Raw genomic sequence first — 22,394 nt, forward strand, 5'->3', positions numbered from 1 at the left:
CCTCAACAAAATACTAGCAAACAGAATCCAACAGCACATTAAAAGGATCATACACCATAATCAAGTGGGGTTTATCCCAGAAATGCAAGGATTCTGCAATATACACAAATCAATCAATGTGATACACCATATTAACAAACTGAAGGAGAAAAACCATATGATCATCTCAGTAGATGCAAAAAAAGCTTTTGACAAAATTCAACACCCATTTATGATAAAAACACCCCAGAAAGTACGCATAGAAGGAACTTACCTCAACATAATAAAGGCCATATATGACAATCCCACAGCCAACATCGTTCTCAATGGTGAAAAACTGAAACCCTTTCCACTAAGATCAGGAACAACACAAGGCTGCCCACTCTCACCACTATTATTCAACATGGTTTTGGAAGTTTTAGCCACAGTAATCAGAGAAGAAAAAGAAATAAAAGGAATCCAAATCAGAAAAGAAGAAGTAAAGTTGTCACTGTTTGCAGATGACATGATACTATACATAGAGAATCCTAAAGATGCTACCAGAAAACTACTAGAGCTAATCAATGAATTTGGTAAAGTAGCAGGATACAAACTTAATGCACAGAAATCCCTTGTATTCCTATACACTAATGATGAAAAATCTGAAAGAGAAATTAAGTAAACACTCCCATTTACTATTGCAACAAAAAGAATAAAATACCTAGGAATAAACCTACCTAAGGAGACAAAAGACTTGTATGCAGAAAACTATAAGACACTGATGAAAGAAATTAAAGATGATACAAACAGATGGACAGATATACCATGTTCTTGGATTGGAAGAATCAACATTGTGAAAATGACTATACCACCCAAAGCAATCTACAGGTTCAATGCAATCCCTATCAAACTACCACTGGCATTTTTCACAGAACTAGAACAAAAAAATTCACAATTTGTATGGAAACACAAAAGACCCCGAATAGCCAAAGCAGTCTTGAGAAAGAAAAACGGAGCTGGAGGAATCAGGCTCCCTGACTTCAGACTATACTACAAGCCTACAGTAATCAAGACAGTATGGTACTGGCACAAAAACAGAAATATAGATCAATGGAACAGGACAGAAAGCCCAGAGATAAACCCAAACACATACGGTCACCTTATCTTTGATAAAGGAGGCAAGACTATACAATGGAGAAAAGACAACCTCTTCAATAAGTGGTGCGGGGAAAACTGGACAGTTACATGTAAAAGAAAGAAAGTAGAACACTCCCTAACACCATACACAAAAATAAACTCAAAATGGATTAAAGACCTAAATGTAAGGCCAGACACTATAAAACTCTCAGAGGAAAACATAGGCAGAACACTATGACATAAATCACAGCAAGATCCTTTTTGATCCACCTCCTAGAGAAATGGAAATAAAAACAAAAATAAACTAATGGGACCTAATGAAACTTAAAAGCTTTTGCACAGCAAAAGAAACCATAAACAAGACGAAAAGACAACCCTCAGAATGGGAGAAAATATCTGCAAATAAAGCAACTGACAAAGGATTAATCTCCAAAATATACAAGCAGCTCATGCTGCTCAGTATCAAAAAAACAAACAACCCAATCCAAAAATGGGCAGACGACCTAAATAGACATTTCTCCAAAGAAGATATACAGACTGCCAACAAACACATGAAAGGATGCTCAACATCACTAATCATTAGAGAAATGCAAATCAAAAGTACAATGAGGGGGGCTTCCCTCGTGGCGCAGTGGTTGAGAATCTGCCTGCCAATGCAGGGGACACGGGTTGGAGCCCTGGTCTGGGAAGATCCCACATGCCGCGGAGCAACTAGGCCCGTGAGCCACAACTACTGAGCCTGCGCGCCTGGAGCCTGTGCCCCGCAACAAGAGAGGCCGCGATAGTGAGAGGCCCGCGCACCGCGATTAAGAGTGGCCCCTGCTTGCCACAACTAGAGAAAGCCCTCGCACAGAAACGAAGACCCAACACAGCCAAAAATAAATAAATAAATTTAAAAAAAAAGTAACAAATGTTCAAGTACAACTGGTGTCTTTAAAAAAAAACTACAATGAGGTATCACCTCACACCAGTCAGAATGGCCATCATCAAAAAATCTACAAACAATAAATGCTGGAGAGGGTGTGCAGAAAAGGGAATCTTCTTGCACTGTTGGTGGGAATGTAAATTGATACAGCCACCATGGAGAACAGTATGGAGGCTCCTTAAAAAACTAAAAATAGAACTACCTTATGACCCAGCAATCCCAATACTGGACATATACCCTGAGAAAACCATAATTCAAAAAGAGTCATGTACCCCAGTGTTCACTGCAGCTCTATTTACAATAGCCAAGACATGGAAGCAACCTAAGTGTCCATCGACAGATGAATGGATAAAGAAGATGTGGCACATATATACAATGGAATATTACTCAGCCATAAAAAGAAATGAAATTGAGTTAATTGTCATGACGTGGATGGACCTAGAGACTGTCATACAGAGTGAAGTAAGTCAGAAAGAGAAAAACAAATACCGTATGTTAACACATATATATGGAATCTAAAAGAAAAAAAAAAAAACTCGTTCTGAAGAACCTAGGGGCAGGACAGGAAGAAAGATGTAGATGTAGAGAATGGACATGAGGACAGGGGAAGGGGAAGGGTAAGCTGGGATGAAGTGAGAGAGTGGCATGGACATATATGCACTACCAAATGTAAAATAGCTAGCTAGTGGGAAGCAGCCGCATAGCACAGGGAGACCAGCTCGGTGCTTTGTGACCACCTAGAGGGGCGGGATAGGGAGGATGGGAGGGAGATGCAAGAGGGAGGAGATATGGGGATGTATGTTTATGTATAGCTGATTCACTTTGTTATACAGCAGAAACTAACACACCACTGTAAAGCAATTATACTCCAATAAAGATGTTAAAAAAAAATAGAAGTTTGGTAGTTTGGGAGGAGCCTGTGACTCTTTGTATTAGAAGTTCCTTCTGTTTAGAAAGAATGTTTGACTCTGGAGAGTTAGAAAGGCCAGGTGGGACTAAGATAAAAAGAAGAGGGAAATGGCTTTTTTGTATTTGCTCTAGCTTTAAGAAAAAGTGTTAAAGGGACCTTCATGTTTCCTTCCAGTATATTGTTTAGGCAAGAACTCTGAGCCAAATCTCTACACATATAAAAGAGTGTGAATTTGTTTGTTTGGAGCATCCTTTTGGGTACGTGCTTTCGAAACATGAATTTGGTGGTTAGGCAACAGGAGAAACCCCAGCACCCAAGAATTCTATTACTAGGTATATACTCAAGAGAATAAAAATATATGTCCAGATATGGGGATATATGTGTATGTATAGCTGATTCACTTTGTTATAAAGCAGAAACTAACACACCATTGTAAAGCAATTATACTACAACAAAGATGTTAAAATATGTCCACACAAGAACTTACACATATGTTCTTAGCAGCATTAGTAATAGTAGTCAAAAGATGGAAACAACTCAAATGTCCATCAGCCAATGAATGGATAAATAAAACGTGGTATATCCATATAATGGAATGTTATTCATCCATAAAAAGGAACGAAATCCAAATACATGCCACAACATGGATGAGCCTTGAAACATTATGCTAAGTGAAAGAAACCAGTCACAAAGGACTATATATTGTGAGATTCATCTGCATAAAATGCCCAGAAAAGGCAAATCTATTGATACAGAAAGTAGGTTAGTGGTTGCTTAGGGCTAGGGCAAATAGGGGGTAGGAGATTGGTAGCTAAAAGGTATAGGATTTCTTTTTGAGATGATGAATGTTTAAAAATTGACTATGGCAATGGCTGCACATATCTATGAATACACTAAAAAATCATTGAATTGTACACTTTGAATGGGTGAAGTATATGGTATGTGAATTATATCTCAATTAAGCTTTTACCAAAAAAAAGTAATCCAAGCAATTCTTGGCATCTCCTTACTCCTCTGCCCCAATCCTGCTTAACACTACCCTGAAGGGATAGGACATGGAAACAAGCAGGTTTGGATGGGTCTGGGGTGAGAACATCAGGAGTCTAGAGCAAGGGGGCACCGCCAAGGAACTTTTAACTTCTCTTGAGCCCTCTAGTTTTTCTCTACTTAGTGAGGCTTAGCCAACCTCACTCTTGTAGCTTTGGATTGAGTCACTGTTCCAGAGCACCTATATAGGAGAAACTTCTGTGCCATTAGTTCACATCCACAGTTCTTGGAAGTTCTAGAAAACTTAAGAGAATTTGGCTGCTAACTTTTGATTTCAAGGTACTCGCTGGATATATGGGCCACTGCTATTTCTAACTCTCAGATTAAATTCAAATATACACTACCAAACGTAAAATAGATAGCTAGTGGGAAGCAGCCGCATAGCACAGGGAGATCAGCTCGGTGGTCTGTGACCACCTAGAGGGGTGGGATAGGGAGGGTGGGAGGGAGGGAGATGCAAGAGGGAAGAGATATGGGAACATATATATGTGTATAACTGATGCCCTTTGTTATAAAGCAGAAACTAACACACCATTGTAAAGCAATTATACTCCAATAAAGATGTTTAAAAAAAAAAATTCAAGGGCTTCCCAGGTGGCGCAGTGGTTAAGAATCCGCCTGCCAATGCGGGGGACACAAGTTTGAGCCCTGGTCCAGGAAGATCCTACGTGCCAGGGAGCAACTAAGCCCGTGTGCTACAACTGAGCCTGTGCTCTAGAGCCCAAGAGCCACAACTACTAAAGCCCCCAAGCCTAGAGCCCATGCTCCACAACAAGAGAAGCCACTGCAATGAGAAGCCCGCGCAACCCAATGAAGACCCAATGCAGCCAAAAGTAAATAGATAAATTAATTTAAAAAAAAATTCAAAATTTTAAAAACCTATCTTATCTTTTCAACAAATGGTGCTGGAAAAATCAGATATACATTTGCAAAAAAAGGAAGGAAGGAAAGAGGGAGGGAGGGAGGGAGGAAGGGAGGGGGGAGAAAGGGAAGGAAGGAAGGAAGAAAGAAAGAGAAAGGAAGGAAGGAAGAAAAGCAAAACCTTGACCCTTACCTCATACCATACACAAAAATTAATAAATTGGATTTCACCAAAATGTAAAAAATTTGCTCTTGAAAAATTAAGACAGCCATTAAAAAGATGGAAACACATACTACAGACTGGGAGAAAATATTTGCAAATTACATATATGTGATAAAAGACTTGTATCCAGAATATATAAAGAACTCTTGTAACTCAATAATAAGAAGACAATTCAATTTTTTAAACAGCAAGGATCAAAATAGACAGTTTAACAAAGAAGATACACAAATATCCAATAAGCATGTGAAAATACATTTGATATCATTAGTTATTAGGGACATGCAAATAAAAAAAAACACAATGAGATACCATTTTATACCCACCAGAATGACTCTGATAAAAAAGATAGACAATAACAAGTGTTGGCAAGATGTGAAGAAACTGGAATCCTCATACATTGCTAGTAGGGATGTAAAATGGTGCAGCCATTTTAGAAAATAGTCTGGCAGTTTCTTAAAATTTTAAACATATACATACTATGTAACCCAGCAATACTATTCTTAGGTATTTACCCAAGATAAATGAAGACATATGTCCACATAAAAATCTGAACATGAATGTTCATAGCAGCTTTATTCATAATAGCCAAAAGGTTGAAACAACCCAAATGTCCATCAAATGATGAATAAATAAATAAAATATTTATTTTTATATTTGTTTTTAAATACATTTAATATATTTTATATAAATATATATATTTTTTATTTTTATATTTATATAAATCTATATTTATTTATGTATGGTATATCCATACAATGTAATATTATTCAGCCATAAAGAGGAATGAAGTAGTGCTATGCTACAACATGATGAACCTTGAAAACATGCTAAGTAAAGAAGTCAGCCACAATAGATCACGTATGGCATGATTTCATTCATTAAAATTCCAGAATGAGCAAATCTGTAGAGACAGAAAGTAGATAAGTGATTGCCTAGCAATGGGGGGACTGGGGGATTGGAGCATGATGTCTAAAGGGTGTAGAGTTTCTTTTCGTGGTGATGAAAATTTTCTAAAATTGATCCTGGTGATGGATGCACAACTCTGTGAACATACTAAAAGCCATTGGATTGTACACAAAATGGGTGAATTGTATGGTATGGAGGTTATATCTCAATGAAGCTATTTTTAAAACCGTATTTGGAGAAAACGCATTTTCTTCCACTTTGAGGGAATGGCAATAATGAGAAAGATGAAAGTAAAGAACAAGAGGCCAGTTACTTCAATGGCTGCTAATGGAACAGCCTGCATCCCTGGATCAGTCCCCAGTTAATGATCCTCCTCAGTTTACTCAAGAAATAGCTCTGATGCTAACCTCTCCCACTGTCAATAATTCTTTACAGCACTGAAAATAGCACCACTATGTTGAAGACACCTTAATAATGGCACTGTCAAATGCTTGACAGTTAGCAGGCTGGCTTTCATCTTGCTTTGTTTTGTGATTTCTCCACCCTCTGCTTCTCATATCATCCACACTGGAAAGAAAAGGAGGTCAAATCAAAATTACAAGTTTGAAAATATTCTTTGGTCATGTCATCACAGGTGTCAGGAAAGATCTGAACATAAGAACTGTGCAAATACCTTTAGGGACCATCCTAGAAAACAACATATCCACCATGGTGATTACTATATCAGGCTGGAGATCCTAGGAGCATAGAGAGGTGGAGGGCATTGAGAAGAGTAGCAGCTTAGTGAAAAATATCTAAACAGAAGCAACACTGTAAGATGAATACTCTGTTAACATGGAGCCAGAAGTACTCTTATAGGTCATGTACTTATCTCAAAAACTGAGGTCCAGAGAAGAGATGTGATTGGCCCCCATAACACATAGCTAGTGGAGAACACAGTGAAGACGAGAACTCAGGTCTTTGAATCCCAGTTTAGGGCTCTTTCCATATGCTAATGTTGGATATTGATAGACTAGTCAGTGTGGGAGACTGGAATACTGTGCCAAAGCTTTCGATTGAAAGGACCAAGCCCCAGCTCAATCACTGCTCAGAGCCAAGAGCAGCTCATCAAGAATAAAACTCTAAGATGATAAATTACTGAAGAAATAAACAATCACCAGACTACACTTGGTCCTTTCTTTCCAGAAGAACAACAGCATATTCGATGTTTGGCCACTTCCATCTTTTTTTTTTTTTGGCCATGCTGCGTGGCTTGCAGGATCTTAGTTCCCCGACCAGGGATCAAACCCAGGCCACCGCAGTGAAAGTGTTGAGTCCTAACCGCTGGACCACCAGCAAATTCCCTTAAGCCTTCTTTTAAAGCATAAAATCTACCTCAGTGTGAGACATCTTGAAGTCTATATTACATATAGCAAGGTAGTTTGCAAACTACCTCCTTTCAAAGAGCCCAACCTGGCTTCCCTTCTTTGCTATTTTCTACTTCACGTTCAAGCCAATCCTCTCAAATCCTGTCTCCAGGAATCAAATCTGTGGAAGGTTGAGGAGGGGGAACTTTTGGTAATGCAAACATTACCTTTCCAGCCTTGGTCTTCTCAAGCGAAGGTCAATGATAAATGACCTCCCTTTTGGGGCATAATTTATGTCCACGTGGCCTTTTCTATTGAACCCAAGGTTGACTAACAGGACACAGCACTAGGAGGAGAGAGAGGTTGGTTCTGGGAGACCTGGAGGCCAGGGAGTATAAGTAAGACCAGATGTGGCTGAAGGGGGCAGAGGTGGGGGGCATGGAGAAAAACCGGCTACACAAGCAAAATAAAGTCACATCCACCTTGGGAAATGCACTCAACATTTCCAAGGCTAAATCCAACTTGTCTTCCTGTGTTTCCTGCAATTACCTTTGTGCTTCCAGCACCCAGTTATTTAGTATAGCAAGATGGAAGGGGCAAGTCTTTCCCGGAATACTTAGCAGCAGTTCAAACATCCTTCATGCTCTCATTTTCCTATTCTACCATCCTATGGTTCAAAACATTTCTTAAAACTCCTGTTCTAGCTTCCAAGGCTATGGGTAATCTTGGAATCAGCTTAAACCTCTTTTCTGTTATTCTGAGACCTAAAATTCCTGGTTCAAGTAGTTAGTACTAGAAAGATATAGACAGAAACGCAAAATAAATTCATCCAATTTAAAACTGGCCCAACAAAGCTAACACAAATCCTAAAGGCCATACTTATCCCTTAGGCAGGGATCTTGAGGCAACAGTGAATCTTTGCACAGAACCTGAATATGGACAAAACTGAGAATAGAGATGCCAATAAGTATAGAATAAAAATGGATGGTGTGAGGACCAGCTGTAGCCCTGTGTAAGATGCCAAAAAGCTAAATGTCTGTTATTAAAGCTCTGCATCTCTAACAAACAGAAGCACCATGCCCTGTGCTTTACAGAAATGAATTTAAGGCTAGACCATGTATCTACTGAGCCACTACTACCAAGTGAACCAGAAATTTGGGTTCCAGTTTTTATGCATCCATGACGTTTAAGCATAAAGGTCCATATGTGACTTGATTATAGAAATTAATAGTTGGATAATTTTGTCAACACACTTCAATCACTCCAGCTGCCAAGGAATCAAAAGAACAACTTCACCTGAGAGTGAACTAATATACATCGTCATCTAACTCTTCATCGTGTCTTCCCTGACCTCCTAGAAATCCATTGCAGCCCGTGGGAGTAGCCAGAGCCCTACTAACTACTCCTTATTCCATTAGCAATTTCTTATCGAGGTGAGGAATAAACTGGGACCTCGTCCTACTAGCGATGGCTAGCTTCCCTGCCTACACAGACCACAAATATCTCTGAGGAAACTGGTCTTCTATACCGGCAAAACATAAGCCCTGAAAAGATCAAAGGCTCCAAAAGCACATCCACACAAAATAAAAACAGAAAGAGATGAGAGCCATGTCCGCAGATTTCTTATCAATCAGCATAAGCCAATCAGTCAAATGGCACACATGAGAACAGAAGCAACAATAAAGCTGGTATAATCAACTGGGCTGTTTTAACTGATCATTATTTAAACAATGGGGGAGAAAACTACTTGATTTGGTCTGTTTGGGATCCAGTTAGAGCAAGACTGAAACCAAGTGATGGCCTTGACTTCATGATAAAAACGTTCCATAACAAATAGCCTTGGCCATACTTTGTCCTTTCTGCCTGGTGCCACATTTAGCCAAAGACAGGCATGGAATCTCATCCAAGCAAGTCCGAGCCATTGCAACACATGTGCCTTCAGCCTGCACAGAGGAAGATCATATTCCCAAGTAGTAAGAATACCCACCAGTAATCAAAGTGACTGACAGGTGTTAACATTAGGGCTGTCATCACTAGAACTGGGAGATGGGCTGGGCTCCAAAATTTTGAATTTGGCACCAAATTTCAGTATACTCAGCACCTATTTTGTAATTAGTAGGTTTTGTCCTTGCACCCCCAAATTTTGTTATTTAATGTCCTTGCTGTAACCGCACAGCAATGTTTGATTTGTGGGTTACCCCATGCATACCAGTGAGGTTAGAGGAGTTAGCTCCTAATCATTCAGCATATTCTGTAAACAGCATTTCCTAGTATGCTCCTAGAGAGCATGTGTATGTGTGCGTGTGTGCGTGTATCTGTGTATTCCCTATGTTTGCGGTTAAATAAGATTGGGAAGTCCCGGGTCTAAATTAAATGGGTTTCCTTTCTGCAGGACTTCTCAGAACAGAATTTAATGTGCCAATGAGCAATGTGAATCTCTAAGAAAGGCATATAATTTGCAGCATTTCACAACTTTATTTGACCACAAAACCCTTTTATGAAGAGCTCCTGGGGGTGGGGAGATGGGGGCAGTTCTCAGAATACACTTTGGGAAAAACTGCTTTAAAAGTCTGCTCTCGGGCTTCCCTGGTGGCGCAGTGGTTGGGAGTCTGCCTGCCAATGCAGGGGACACGGGTTCGCGCCCTGGTCTGGGAAGATCCCACATGCCGCGAAGCGGCTGGGCCCGTGAGCCACAATTACTGAGCCTGCGTGTCTGGAGCCTGTGCTCCGCAACGAGAGGCCGCGATAGTGAGAGGCCCGCACACAGCGATGAAGAGTGGCCCCCGCTTGCCGCAACTGGAGAAAGCCCTCGCACAGAAACGAAGACCCAACACAGCCAAAAATAAATAAATAAAAATTAAAAAAAAAAAAAAAGTCTGCTCTCAGTGACTTCCAAGTGAGTAATAGATCGGAGCTGCCCAGGTGGAATATGCACTCCTTTGGAAGCCCCCCTGTGTCTTCTGATAGACCTAAGGATAGCGTCTGGGACATTGAAAACAGAGGGCTTCTCAGAACAGCTACCTGGGCCATGTGAGAATCTCCTTATGTCAACAAACATTTATAGAGCATCCACCATGAACCAGGAGCTAAGCATTTAAAAAAAAAAAAAGGTTAAGATTACTTTAACTTTGCATGGTGGAGACAGAGAAGTTTTCAGAAATAACATGATATTTGAAGTAGGGCTTAAAAGATGACCCCCAGGGGTCAGGGTAGGCAGAGGGAGACATTGTAAAGAGAAGGAACTGTACATGCAGAGGCACCGATGCCTGCTCCCTTGCACACCCCTCCCTGACGTGTCTGTACACACACCATATCATACTCTGGCATTGCCTAACGTGCTCCTCAAAGAAATGAGAACCAATGCTTGAAAGGAGTTGGAAAGCTTGCTGTAGGATGAAAATCCACCCATCACTGGACTGCAGCTTGTTTACCTAAGAGGTGGAGGTGTCCCTTTATTTATTATTAGGAACAATCACAGAATGCTGAGGTATGGTACATCCCACAGAACGCTGGAAATTTGTGGTAAGAATGATGAAGGTAAAGTAGGGGGAAGAGTGCTAACATTTATTAATATATATGTAAATTGTCTGGCAGTTTACATATTTTATCTCAATGATGAACTGTATGCATACATATTTACATTGCGTGTTGTGATTTACAGAGTGCTTTCATATCCATGATTTCATTTGATCTTCATGAGAATCCTGTGCGCATGGGTAGGGCAGGTGTGATTAGCCCCTTTGTACAGAGGAGAAGTGTGAGCCTCAGGACAGTTACGTGGTTAGCCCAACGTCACAGAGTAAGTGGCAATATCCAGATTAGAAACTAAGTCTTCTAAATCCCAGTCTTACATCCTTGATTTGTATTTGTCCTGTACTTCTTCAAGAGGCTGAAGGTACAGGGAAGCAGAATTATGCCTAATGTTAGAAAAATCTTTCTAAAAATCACAGCTGTTCAACAGTGAAATGGGCTGTTTTATGAAATTGAAATGACTGTAGAGTACATCCTTGCCATAGGAGGGAGATTAAATGTCATGGCTTCTAGAGTTAAGGTCACCCTCAACTCTAAGATCCACTGATCATAAAATTCCTAGACCCTACTTCTCCGAGGTGAGGTTTATGATGATTAATCCTGTTCCTGGACAGCTCCTGTTCATCATACACTTGGTCCTCAAAAAAGAGATATTCTTAGATGCTTAAGAGTTAGAACTTTTCCCATCGCAGATAAACCCATTGCTGTGGTACAACAAACACAGATCACATACAACCAATACCTCCAGGTTTCTCTCAGATAGAAGCCACACATTTATCCAAATTACCATGCATATGAGTTCGTGTTTTTCCCAGAAACTTAAAATCTTGCAGCACACAGTATATATCAGAAATTATGGGAGGAGGCACAGTTCTGCATTTGAACACTCATCATCCTCATATGGTGAATCTATTTTTTTTTTAAGAATCTATATAGTTGCTCAAACACCAAAGGTATTTTAAGAGGTAGAAAGTATGGACTGATAATAATCCACACTTGTCTTGTCTGATGAGGGACCAGGATTCTCTTTAGAGCCAAAGAAACCAGCCACTGTTCCAATTCCCTTGGAACATTTTTTGTCATATATTTACAGCTCCCTGTGCTCAAGAGAATGGTGCATCTGTCTGATGGAGACGCCTGGCTGCATTCTTTCCCAGATATTAATATAGGTGGCACTTTAGTAGCATAACCAATGACATGAAGAACCTGATTTGGAGAGAAACAGATGGCACCATCTTTCTTGGGCTAATTTTAGGATCCTGAAATAGTCCCTTTCCACACAAACCATCAGTGGAACCAGATTAAGACAGCTATGTCACATGGAAAAGGGAGAGAGAAAAAATGTGGTCTAGTGTGAGGCAAAGACAACGAACCAGAAACCTCAGTGCTTCCCTTCATATTCTCCTTTCATAGAATATGAGGGTCACTTCCACCTCTTTTCATCAGAATGGATGCTGAGTACCAATGTAAGAGTATCTAAGAAGAAATGAGTGGGCAAATCTCATTTCTAGTCACATACATTGAACCATCCAGGTTGCATCATGCACTAGCTAAATTCATATTCCAAGGAGTTCGTAGGACCTAGGCTCCAACACATCTTTTCTTAGCAGATAAGGAAGCTAATAAGTGACCATTCTACCTGGTGAGTCAGAAACAGATTGAATTTCAAAGCCTCACATTCCTGGTCCATTGCTTTGTCTGCTGAAAAGACCTTTCTCCCAAATGAGACATAATATATCAGGTAGGGCTGATGAGAGGTGGAGGAAGGGTCTCCCAACCAGAAATGATGTCCGAGGTATGAGACGGTCAGCCAAGGATTTAGAACAAATGAGAAGAGGTGTAATCGGGGGATAAAGCACCTACCTGTTTTCCATCCAGAGTGTAGAGTTTTTTGACAACCCCGGTCTCTAGTTTGATGGCTTCAGTGATATCAGTGAGGACTTGCTCAAAGGAGTGGGCTGTCTTCTTGTTCAGAAGCACACGCACAGCCTTCCGAGGCTTCACCCCACTGCGGATGATGGTCACCAGCTTGGGGCGCACAAAGTCCTTGTTCTCTCTGGCCTGGGCACTGTTGCTGCTAGCCAGGGACTGAGGGGCTTTCATATTAGCAGATGTCTTCACATTGACAGACCAGTTGGGATTGACATTCTTGGTGTACTCCACCTTTTTAAAGAAGTTGTCTGAGGAGCACACATAGCTTTCCCCTAAGGGAAGAAATAAGTGGTGATTAGTTTAACAGCAGGTATACGGACTATTCTAACCAAACTAATACACACTGACCTTGGAGTAGGACTTCTGGAAAAATGGTGATAATAACAAACTTCATGTGCAATTCCTAATTAGGCCCTCTAACAACTTGGCTCATTCAAATTCAAGAGCAAGTAATCAGCAAACTATTCTTCATCATAATGAAAAAATCCTGTAAAGCTAAGGGTCCCAGGGATAATGAACATACCTAAGTATAATCCAACAAGTGGGGTTCTCAAGCTTGATATGATTTCATTTGAATTGAAATGTTTACATTAACTCCTAGGATGTGTGTTAATGTCTAGGGGCATTACTAGAGCGTTTTTAACACGTCTCTTTCTTAATGTTCCTGTCCTATTTCTGGACTCACAGCCCTATTTGTTATATTATGAACTGAAGAGAACTTTCAAAATCAATACATTTTTATTCCAAGTCAAAGTGACCAAAGTAACCTTGTGTATTGGGCATACAGGGCAAACTCGCCAAGAAGCCCGATTGTACTTTGTACAGAGTATATGGCTAAGCAGTAGAATACTAAAATGTGAAATGTGTGTGTGTGGTGAATGTATGTATGTGTGTATAATTGTGTCTTTTACCCCCATACCCAGGTGGAGAAACTATCTAAATAACAACCTGTAGACACACACACACACACACACACTATTCCTTGTGTTTGCAAGTCTAGCTCTTGCTTGAGAAATGCTCTCCCCTGTTTCCACCACCCACCCCTCATCTTTCCATCTTCCTGAATGCCACACACTAGCTCGGTGTATTCAGGGCCGTCTTCACCACTGCTCACCCTTGGCTGCCACAAGTAATGAGGTGGAGATGTGAGAATACACCGTACAGCCTGATTTATGGATTGGAGGGATCTAGTGTAATTTTCACATTTACCATGGGCTAGAGGAAATGACTAGTACAGCGGAAGCAATGCAGGGGCCAGAGGCAAGAGGAGGGGATTAGACACCTGGGACTAGAAGCTGGAGAAAAGAGGAAGAGAGGTAGGCTCAGCCTGGGGGAGAGACTATCGGAAAAGATTGAATTTTTTGAGTAAAACACATTACCCTCAAGGTATACAAAAGTTCATCCAGAGGTTGAGATGCAGAAAACCAGTGGGATTTAATCAGGCTTAACTCATCAGTAATAACGCTAAATCGATCAATCAATCAATCAACCCGAGCCCTTGCAAAGGAAGCATTAAACACAATTATAATCTGATGGCTCTTCTTCCTTTGGTCTCAGCAGGAGAACCGAGCAGAGACATTCACAAACCCTGGGCTGATGATTCAGTCCCTGTGCAAATATTGATTGCTTTGCTGTAGCACCAAAGCCTTTTAAGTCGTGTTAATTGATAAATTTCTCGGTTAGTGCTCAGAGAAGATTCGGTGAGAGTCTGGAGGGCACCTTTGAGGACATTTATATGCGTGTGTGGAGCGGGAAGGTAAGTGGCTTGTAACGTATGCAAAGTGGCTTCCAACACTGCTCTGAGTCCCAGATGCTGCTGGTGTTCTGTCTTGACAAGGGGACCAAGGCATGGTTTGTAGATGAGCACGGGCCCTCACTCCTGCACCTGGTGCAGGCATGCACAGCCAGGATGGGGCGGTCAAAGACCGCAGCCAAAAGAAACCCTAATTTCTCTGGCTGCCACTGGCTAATCCAATCCTACGCAAGTGATTAGAGGATGTGGCCTTTAATTTTTGACTTAAAGGATGAAGGGACCCTCTCAATTCCCCCATATATTCACAGCCAGTATTCCCCATACCCTAGAAATGGCACTCTACCAGATGCACGGGCACCTTCCAAGAGGTCACTGCCTTTGAGTCAGATGTTTTCCGTAATTTGTCATGTACTTTAAAACTCTGTCAGACAACTGGTGGTGTGCAAATGTATGAGGCTATATATTTATGATTTCACTCATCCACAGTCTCCTCTGGAGAGTCAGCTGTGCAGCCCTATTAGGACTCTGGACTTTTTTTGCTCCCATCTCTTAAACCTCTTAAGCCTCTGAACTATGAGTATGATTAACCACTCCACATGAAAATGAACATGATGGCAGACAGCTATAGTATCATATGGCGCCCAAGAACTTTTCAGAGGGCCCAGCTCTCAGCCAAATCTATGTTGAACACTTTCCAACAGTGCATTTTAGTCTCTCCACTCTCTTTCCTTTCGGCCCCAATATGAAGTAATGGAAAAAGGGCAGCTGATGTGATGCCAGTCACAATGGGGTTCCCCAATATTTCCTAGTTGTGTGCCCTTGGGCAAACTAACCTCCCTTGGCTTCAGTTATTTGTCTGCAAAGTGGGGATGATGGTAACAAGACCTACCTCTTAAGGTTGTTCTGAGGCTCAGAGCAGGTGATGCATGATCTGCAGGGCTGAGCCCAGAGTCTGCCACATAGTAAGCACTTGATAAATGCCAGCTATCGTTATTATTAAGGCCCTAACCTGAAGGAATAGAGAGAGAACAAGAAAAACGGGCCAAGATGGAAAGGAGGAAGAAAGGGTGGAGAGAAAGGAGATGAAAAGAGGAAGAGTAGAAGCTGAAGGAAAGAAAAGCAGCAGCAGCAAGGGCAACCATCTTGGAACTGAGCTAGAATCATTATATAACATGAGCACTGCCCGGGACCCAGGCTTCAAAGATCATATTTCCTGCTGGTTGAAAGGAGGCCTCCAGTTGCGTCAAAGGCCAAATGTGGTAGCTTCATGGATAACACCTAGCAAAGCCACTTGCTGCCTCTGCTGGTGCACACTGAGGGCAGAATATCTTTTAAGACTATCTTTTTTTTAGAGCAGCTCTAAGGTTCACAGCAAAATTAAGGGGAAGGTACAGAGATTTTCCATACGCCCCCTGCTCCCACACATGCCTCCCCCGTTATCTGCATCCCCTAGCAGAGGGCAGGATGTCTGTGGTGGTTGAGGGGGAGTCAGATAGACCTGGATTTAAATCCCAGCCAGGCATTTACAAGCTGTATGACATCAGGCAAATCATTTAATCTCTGAGTCTCAGCTTTTCTGTCTACAAATTGAAGCTATTGTGCTAGGTGACATCTAAGTCCCTTCCAGCTCTTAAGGTCTATAAGAAGGAATTTTCTTCTCTTTTCCATCTCAAACAGGCTCTAGGAGATAAAGTTGTTATGGTAATTACATGTTAAAGAAAAGAAGTAGGTGCCCACCACTGAGGACTCTCCCCTTGTACTACTGGAAAGACATCAAATGTGCTGCTTCTCTCGACCAAAGCTTCCTGGTTCTGATTTTGCAATTGTCTGCAACGTGTGCTGCCAGAGCTCGGTGCTTTCCTGCACGTCCAGCTGCCTGGCACTTGGAGCTGGGTGAGGTGTGTTGCACCTTTACACAGCTGGGTTCCCATCCTGCCACAGCTTCCAGGGGCCATTTCCCACTCATTAGAAGCCTAGAAGGAAAGCTGGCTTCAGAGCCAAGCAAGGTGACAATTTGCTGGAATCGACAATCTGCTTCAGGGCGAGGGGGTAAGGAAATGAAGTCATGGAAGCACAGCTGAAAGGGCAGGAAGGGAACAAGCTATGGGCTCAAGATGACCTAATGTCTACCTCCCTTCACTTTCAGGAGAGCTCCATTTTCAAAAACATTAAACATGTTTATAGCTGCTCAGTGCAAAAGCACTTCTGCCTGGGCTTTCTCTTCTTTTCCTGGGCTTTCTCCCTCAAGAAGGAAAATATTCAATGGCAGTTTATTGTATTATCAGATCTATTAGTGATGTATCACTCTCCCAGGTATCTTAAAATCCTCGTCTTTGGCAGTGTGCTTGCTTTAGTAGTTAGAGGATAAATTGAGAAAGTGGTTTCATCTCATTGGAACAAATGAGCTATGGCAAAGAAAGTGGATCATAGCTGGTGTCACCATACAGATCTTCCAACAAGACTGTCACAATTGTAAATATTCTGTCCCATGGTCTGCATAATAATGCTCAAAAGGACACCCCTAAGATTGATCTGGGTACTTACATACAAGGAAGTGGGGAAGGAATCAGACAGTACATGAAGAAAGAATAATTCTCCAGTGAAAGACTAAACAAGACCAAACGAAAAGTCACTGGTGGATTTCATTCACTGACCCACTGGGAATATAGCTAATACATATATGGCCACATTCTGTCTGGCTTCACGAAGACTGTTTGTGTACCCAAGGAGCTGTGGGAAAGCTGACATCGATAACCTGACTTTGGTCCAAAATGGTCCCCCCCTTAATACTTTCAGTATCTAGCAGCAGACAGTAGACTAGAGGCATTTAGACAAAGGAGTGCCACAAGGCCAGAGTGATTATTAACCAATTGCTTTCTATTTCATTTTATTTTAGGCTAAATGCTTAATAATGTGGCCATTTGGAAACATAGTATGTTCTATGCTCCATTATTCCTTTAAGATCTACAAATCAAAAAACAAAAACAAAGATTTATGTATTCCTAGGAATTCCCACCATTGTACGTAGCTGAAGAGGACCGTCAAGATCACTTCATCTAGTACTTCCCAACTTTAAGTGCTCATAAGACTCACCTGGGGAAATCTGTGAAAACAGACTCTGGAGCACTAGCCCTGAAAATTCTGAGTCAACAAATCCAGGGTGTGGCCCAGGAATTGATATTTTTCTAAAGCTCTGAAAGATTCTGAAAGGCAGCCAGGTTTGGGAGCCACTGGCTATTCCAACTCTTCACTAGCATCATCATATTGTTTTATTAGAGTATAATTGCTATACAATGTTGTTAGTTTCTGCTGTACAATGAAGTGAATCAGCTATATGTATACCTATATCCCCTCCCTCTTGGACCTCCCTTCCCACCCACCCCCCATCCCACCCATCTAGGTCATCACAGAGCACCAAGCTGAGCTTCCTGTGCTTTATAGCATGTTCCCACTAGCTATCTATTTTACGCATGGTAGTGTATATGTCATTCCTAATCTCCCAATTCGTCCCCCCCTCCCCTTCCCCACCCCCCGTGTCCACATGTCCGTTCTCTACGTCTATGTCTCTATTCCTGCCCTGCAAATAGGTTCATCTGTACCATTTTTCTTATTACTATTATTTTTTTTACATCATGAACAATAATAGTCCCTTGTAGCTGTAGTTTTACCTTGTCAATGTGTTTCCATATTTATCATCTAATTTTATCCTCACAATCACTCTAATAGATAAAGAAGGCAGGTATTACTAGTCTCATTTTACAGATAAGAATATTACAATAGATATACAAAATGTGGTCTCTACATACAATGAAATATTATTCCTCAGAAACAAAAGGAATGAAGTGTTGATACATGGTATAGCACGGACAAACCTTGGAAACATTTTCTAAGCGAAAGAAGCCAGTCACAAAAAACCACATAGTATATGATTCAATTTACATAAAATGTCCAGAATAGGCAAATCTGTAGAGACATAAGGTAGATAAGTTGTCACCTAGAGCTGGAGAGAATACGGGAAATGGGCAGTGACAGCTCATTGGTACAGGGTTTCTTTTTGGGGTGATGGAAATGGTATAAAATTAGATTATGGTGATGGTCTCACCACTTGTAAATTTTCTAAAAGTCATTGAACTGTACACTTAAGTTGGTGAATTTTACAGTATGCAAGTTATACCTTAATAAAGTTGGTTTTTTTACGTTGTTTTAAAAAGAGAGAACATTAGTCACAGTGATGATAAGGACAAACTTAGAGTCATGTAGCTTAACCAGCTATAAACTAGGATGACTCAAATAGTACCAGCCACCCTTTATTGAATGCTATCATGGGCCAGGCAGAACACTAAACACTTCGTATCCATTGTTTTATTTAATCCTCAAAGCAGTTATTCCCACTTTACAGATGAACAACTGAGGCTCATGGAGTCTAAATGGTTTCCCCTGAGTTCACACAAGCTAGCAGGTGGCAGAACTGGAATTTGAACCAAATCGGATTCCAAAGATTTCTTTTCCTATTATAATCTTCTGCCTCTAAGATGAGAACCCAATGCCTCTGACTCTTCACCCAGGGACCTTTCCAAACCTTTTCAATTTGAAGTCTCTTGGGAAGCAACATGTATGAATTACTATTTTAAAATCTTTCTTTTAACCTCTTCCAAAGGTGAAGAAAGTAAAGGACTTCTGTCCTCCATTCCTACAGTTGCAAAGGACAAAAAATAGGAGAGAAAAAGACCCTTTTTCTTTACCCTCTTCATATCTGTACCTTTTCCCATCTGGCTCTGTGGTAGTGGGATATTGGTCACATTTCTCAATGCTGTCCCAGAGATACCCCAGAATTTCCTTGACTGAATGGGCCATACTCAGTACTGAAAGGGCACTGAGGGCCACTGCAGTTTGTGGTTGTACGTGACTTGTGGATAAATGCAACTGAGCCTTATTTACATTCTGCATAGTCCAGAAATTCACCAGGAAGTACTACTACTGCACCCGGGAGTGGTAGATGAGAAGAGGAGTCCAATCTAGCAGGACTCAAAAGATCAAGAGAAAAGAAAGCTGCAGTCTTCAAAATTGTATTTATTACCTATATTGAGCTAAGATTATCACAACACACACTCCAATACACACACACACACACACACACACACACACAGAAATCCAGGGAGGAAAATCAATATCAAGGGCTAGTCCTTGAGCAAGACATGTTAAAAAATGGATTTGGGGGAGTGGGCAATCTGTGTATGATACCACTCTTATATCAGACACAAGAACATTCTAATCCTTGCTCCAAATACAATGTCACTTGATTCAGAATTCTGCCCGAGCATATATTGTGGTCTTTAAAAGATCGCAGCTAGTGGAAATGAGGACATACTGGGTGATTCAGGGTGCTTTGTTTATGAAAATTATTACAGAGAAACCCCTCCAGTTTGACTGAGATGTGGATTTTACAGTGACAAAAGACACACACCCTATCGATTACGCTGTTGGACAGCTCCCTCAGCCTAGCTTCAAGTCCTTCAAGTTTGCCCTGACTCTCCTTTATTTTAAGATATTTGCTAGGATGGCCAATCCTTCAGTGTTCAGAAGAAGCCTAAGATTAACCTCTACCTGGCCATCCAGCACCTGATAATCTAAGCCTCCTGAGCATTGTTTCTCAAGGTCAGCTTGGAGAAAAACCACAGACTTGAACCCCGAGACCCAGATCCAGTAGCCATATGGACACTGTCTTATAAGTAACTAGCCCCAAATCACTCAACCTGACTTGAGAAACAGCAGCTACTTGCGAGAATGTGGTCTTGCACACGGGAAGCCCTCATGCTCCTTTGTCTAGGAACACAAGAAACCTAGAAGCAGTGAAGCAGAGGCGGGGCACTCCCATCCATACCAAGTCCTTGAATGTGCTGTTTCTCCTTCCTTGCCGGTTGTTTCAGAGAGATCTGCCTGTTCTAAACCCATCTTTGCTTGGGGGAATGGAAAGAATGAGGAGGGAGGGCTGGACAGTGGGAAGAGGTTTTGGGGGGAACATTTTCATTATCACCACTCCTGAGTGCTGTCCTTTAAAGTATTGTCAGGTTAAACTGATCACATATATTACACCCATTAAAAGGTGGGGTAGGGAGGCATCCTCAAAATACTTGATTTGATAAAGTAAAATATTAAGACCATGTCCCAGGATCTATTTTTCTAAATGATCACAAAAAAGACTTCATGGCTGGGCAAGTTTTGGTAAGAGCTGGGATTTTCCCTATTTTTGAGTTGGGTACACAGGTTGTCAGGATTCTCAGCAATCTTGTCATAAAATTCGATTGCAAAACCAAAATCTGAAAAGGATTTAAACAGATTTAGGTACAGTGAGTCAGTTCCTATTCTAATAGGAATAGTCTTTATTAAAATACCAGGCATACCTACAGCTTTTTTTGGTATTTCTCTCAATGACCTCAGCCTTAGGGACACACCCTGAAGTGGGCTTTTTAGAAGCAACAGCTGAGCAGTGACCACTTACCTAAAAGTATAATCCTTTGTGAATAGGTCCAGGAAGTCCAGCTTTTAGGGTGCGTATTTCCATGAGTTGCAATTCACAAAGAGTCTCTCAGCAGTTCAAAGGATATTAGCATGTAATATTTTCTCTCTGTTAACCCAACCAATCTTCCTTCCTCATTTTATACCCCTAATGGTTTTATGGTCTGCCTCAATAGTGCTATTTAGAGTTAACTATGAACACATTCTAGAGAAAATGACACAATTCAGATTTTTCTTTGTATACCCTGGGAGATAAACACAATGCATTATCATCACCAGCCCCACTTCGACGCCAGCCGAAACTGAAGACCATGAAGGGTAATGGCTAATGATTCTGTCAATGCCTATAGAATTAGAAGTCTAAGCAGCAACCTTGTGTTTTTACAAACACATTTCCCAATTCCTTTTAATAAAAAATCCAAGAAACGTACCCGTAACTAACGATGCCACCTCCCACTAAGGGCCACCACCCACTCCTTGAATTACCTTCTTCCAGTTCATCCATGCTTCCGATTTTCCTGGATCCATCAATGGTGTAAATGTAACGCACTCCCTGAGGCAGGTTGATGTTGTCAGACAGAGATCGTGTCAGGTCAGCCAGCAAGGCGTCGAAGCTGCGAAAACGGTCAGAGGACACAGCGTACACAATCCCCTTGAAGTAGCGGTCCCCATTGCGGTAGAAACGTACCTTCTTGGCTTTCTTCTCGTTGCTCAGTGCCTGCAAGGTTCGGGTTCGGTAGAAGCTACAATGGGCGCTGTGAGTGGGGCTAGGCAGCCCATTCATCCGTGAGCCTCTCATGTTCCTGGATGTCTTATCTCTTTCATCAAAATGTCCAAAATCAAGTTCCATATTTTGGTGGAACCTCAGAGACCTGAGTGTTGGAGAAAAGGGTGGGGATGAAAAGAAGCAAAGAAAAAGGGGTGAGGAGGGAAAAAAAAAAAAGAAAGGAATTCAAATATTAGCCAGATCCAGATCTGCAATCTGCTGCTTGTGAAAAGAACTGGTTGAAAAAAGCCCGTGACCCATCTGCTGCTTGCCCCTGACCTGCAGGAATATTGATTTTAATAGAAAAGAAGGAGGGGCTGGAGGGGTGCTGCTGGCTGTGGGCATTGGGGTGAGAGATGGGGAGGGAGGCACTTCTGGCACTGTTCCAAACACAGGAGAGGGAGGGATTTTGAAATAGCTTAAAATCCTGGGACTTCCTGACACTGGCTCCTATCAAATTGTAACTTCGGGCTAAATACATTAAAACTGGCATCTGTTTCCTCACACATGCCCACATGACTAACGCTTGTAAATGAATCCACAGCCTGACAAAATCCCCCTTGAAGGGAACAGAAGGACCTAG

The 22,394-nt window shown here is 41.4% G+C and overlaps 1 protein-coding gene across 1 annotated transcript in view; it reads right to left on the bottom strand.

The window, feature by feature from the left end:
- Window positions 1–21,915, bottom strand: part of DCX (doublecortin) — a 102,874-nt gene extending 80,959 nt beyond the window's left edge. Inside the window, exons 1-2 of the mRNA XM_059910456.1 lie at window positions 21,532–21,915; window positions 12,708–13,048 (exon numbers count right to left, since the gene is read on the bottom strand). Coding sequence (XP_059766439.1) covers window positions 12,708–13,048; window positions 21,532–21,895 — 705 coding nt within the window. The 5' untranslated portion in view covers window positions 21,896–21,915. The remainder of the gene's footprint in view (window positions 1–12,707; window positions 13,049–21,531) is intronic.
- Window positions 21,916–22,394: the final 479 nt, after the last annotated feature.

Source organism: Balaenoptera ricei, chromosome X, assembly GCF_028023285.1.
Source record: "Balaenoptera ricei isolate mBalRic1 chromosome X, mBalRic1.hap2, whole genome shotgun sequence".
Classification (NCBI taxonomy): domain Eukaryota; kingdom Metazoa; phylum Chordata; class Mammalia; order Artiodactyla; family Balaenopteridae; genus Balaenoptera; species Balaenoptera ricei.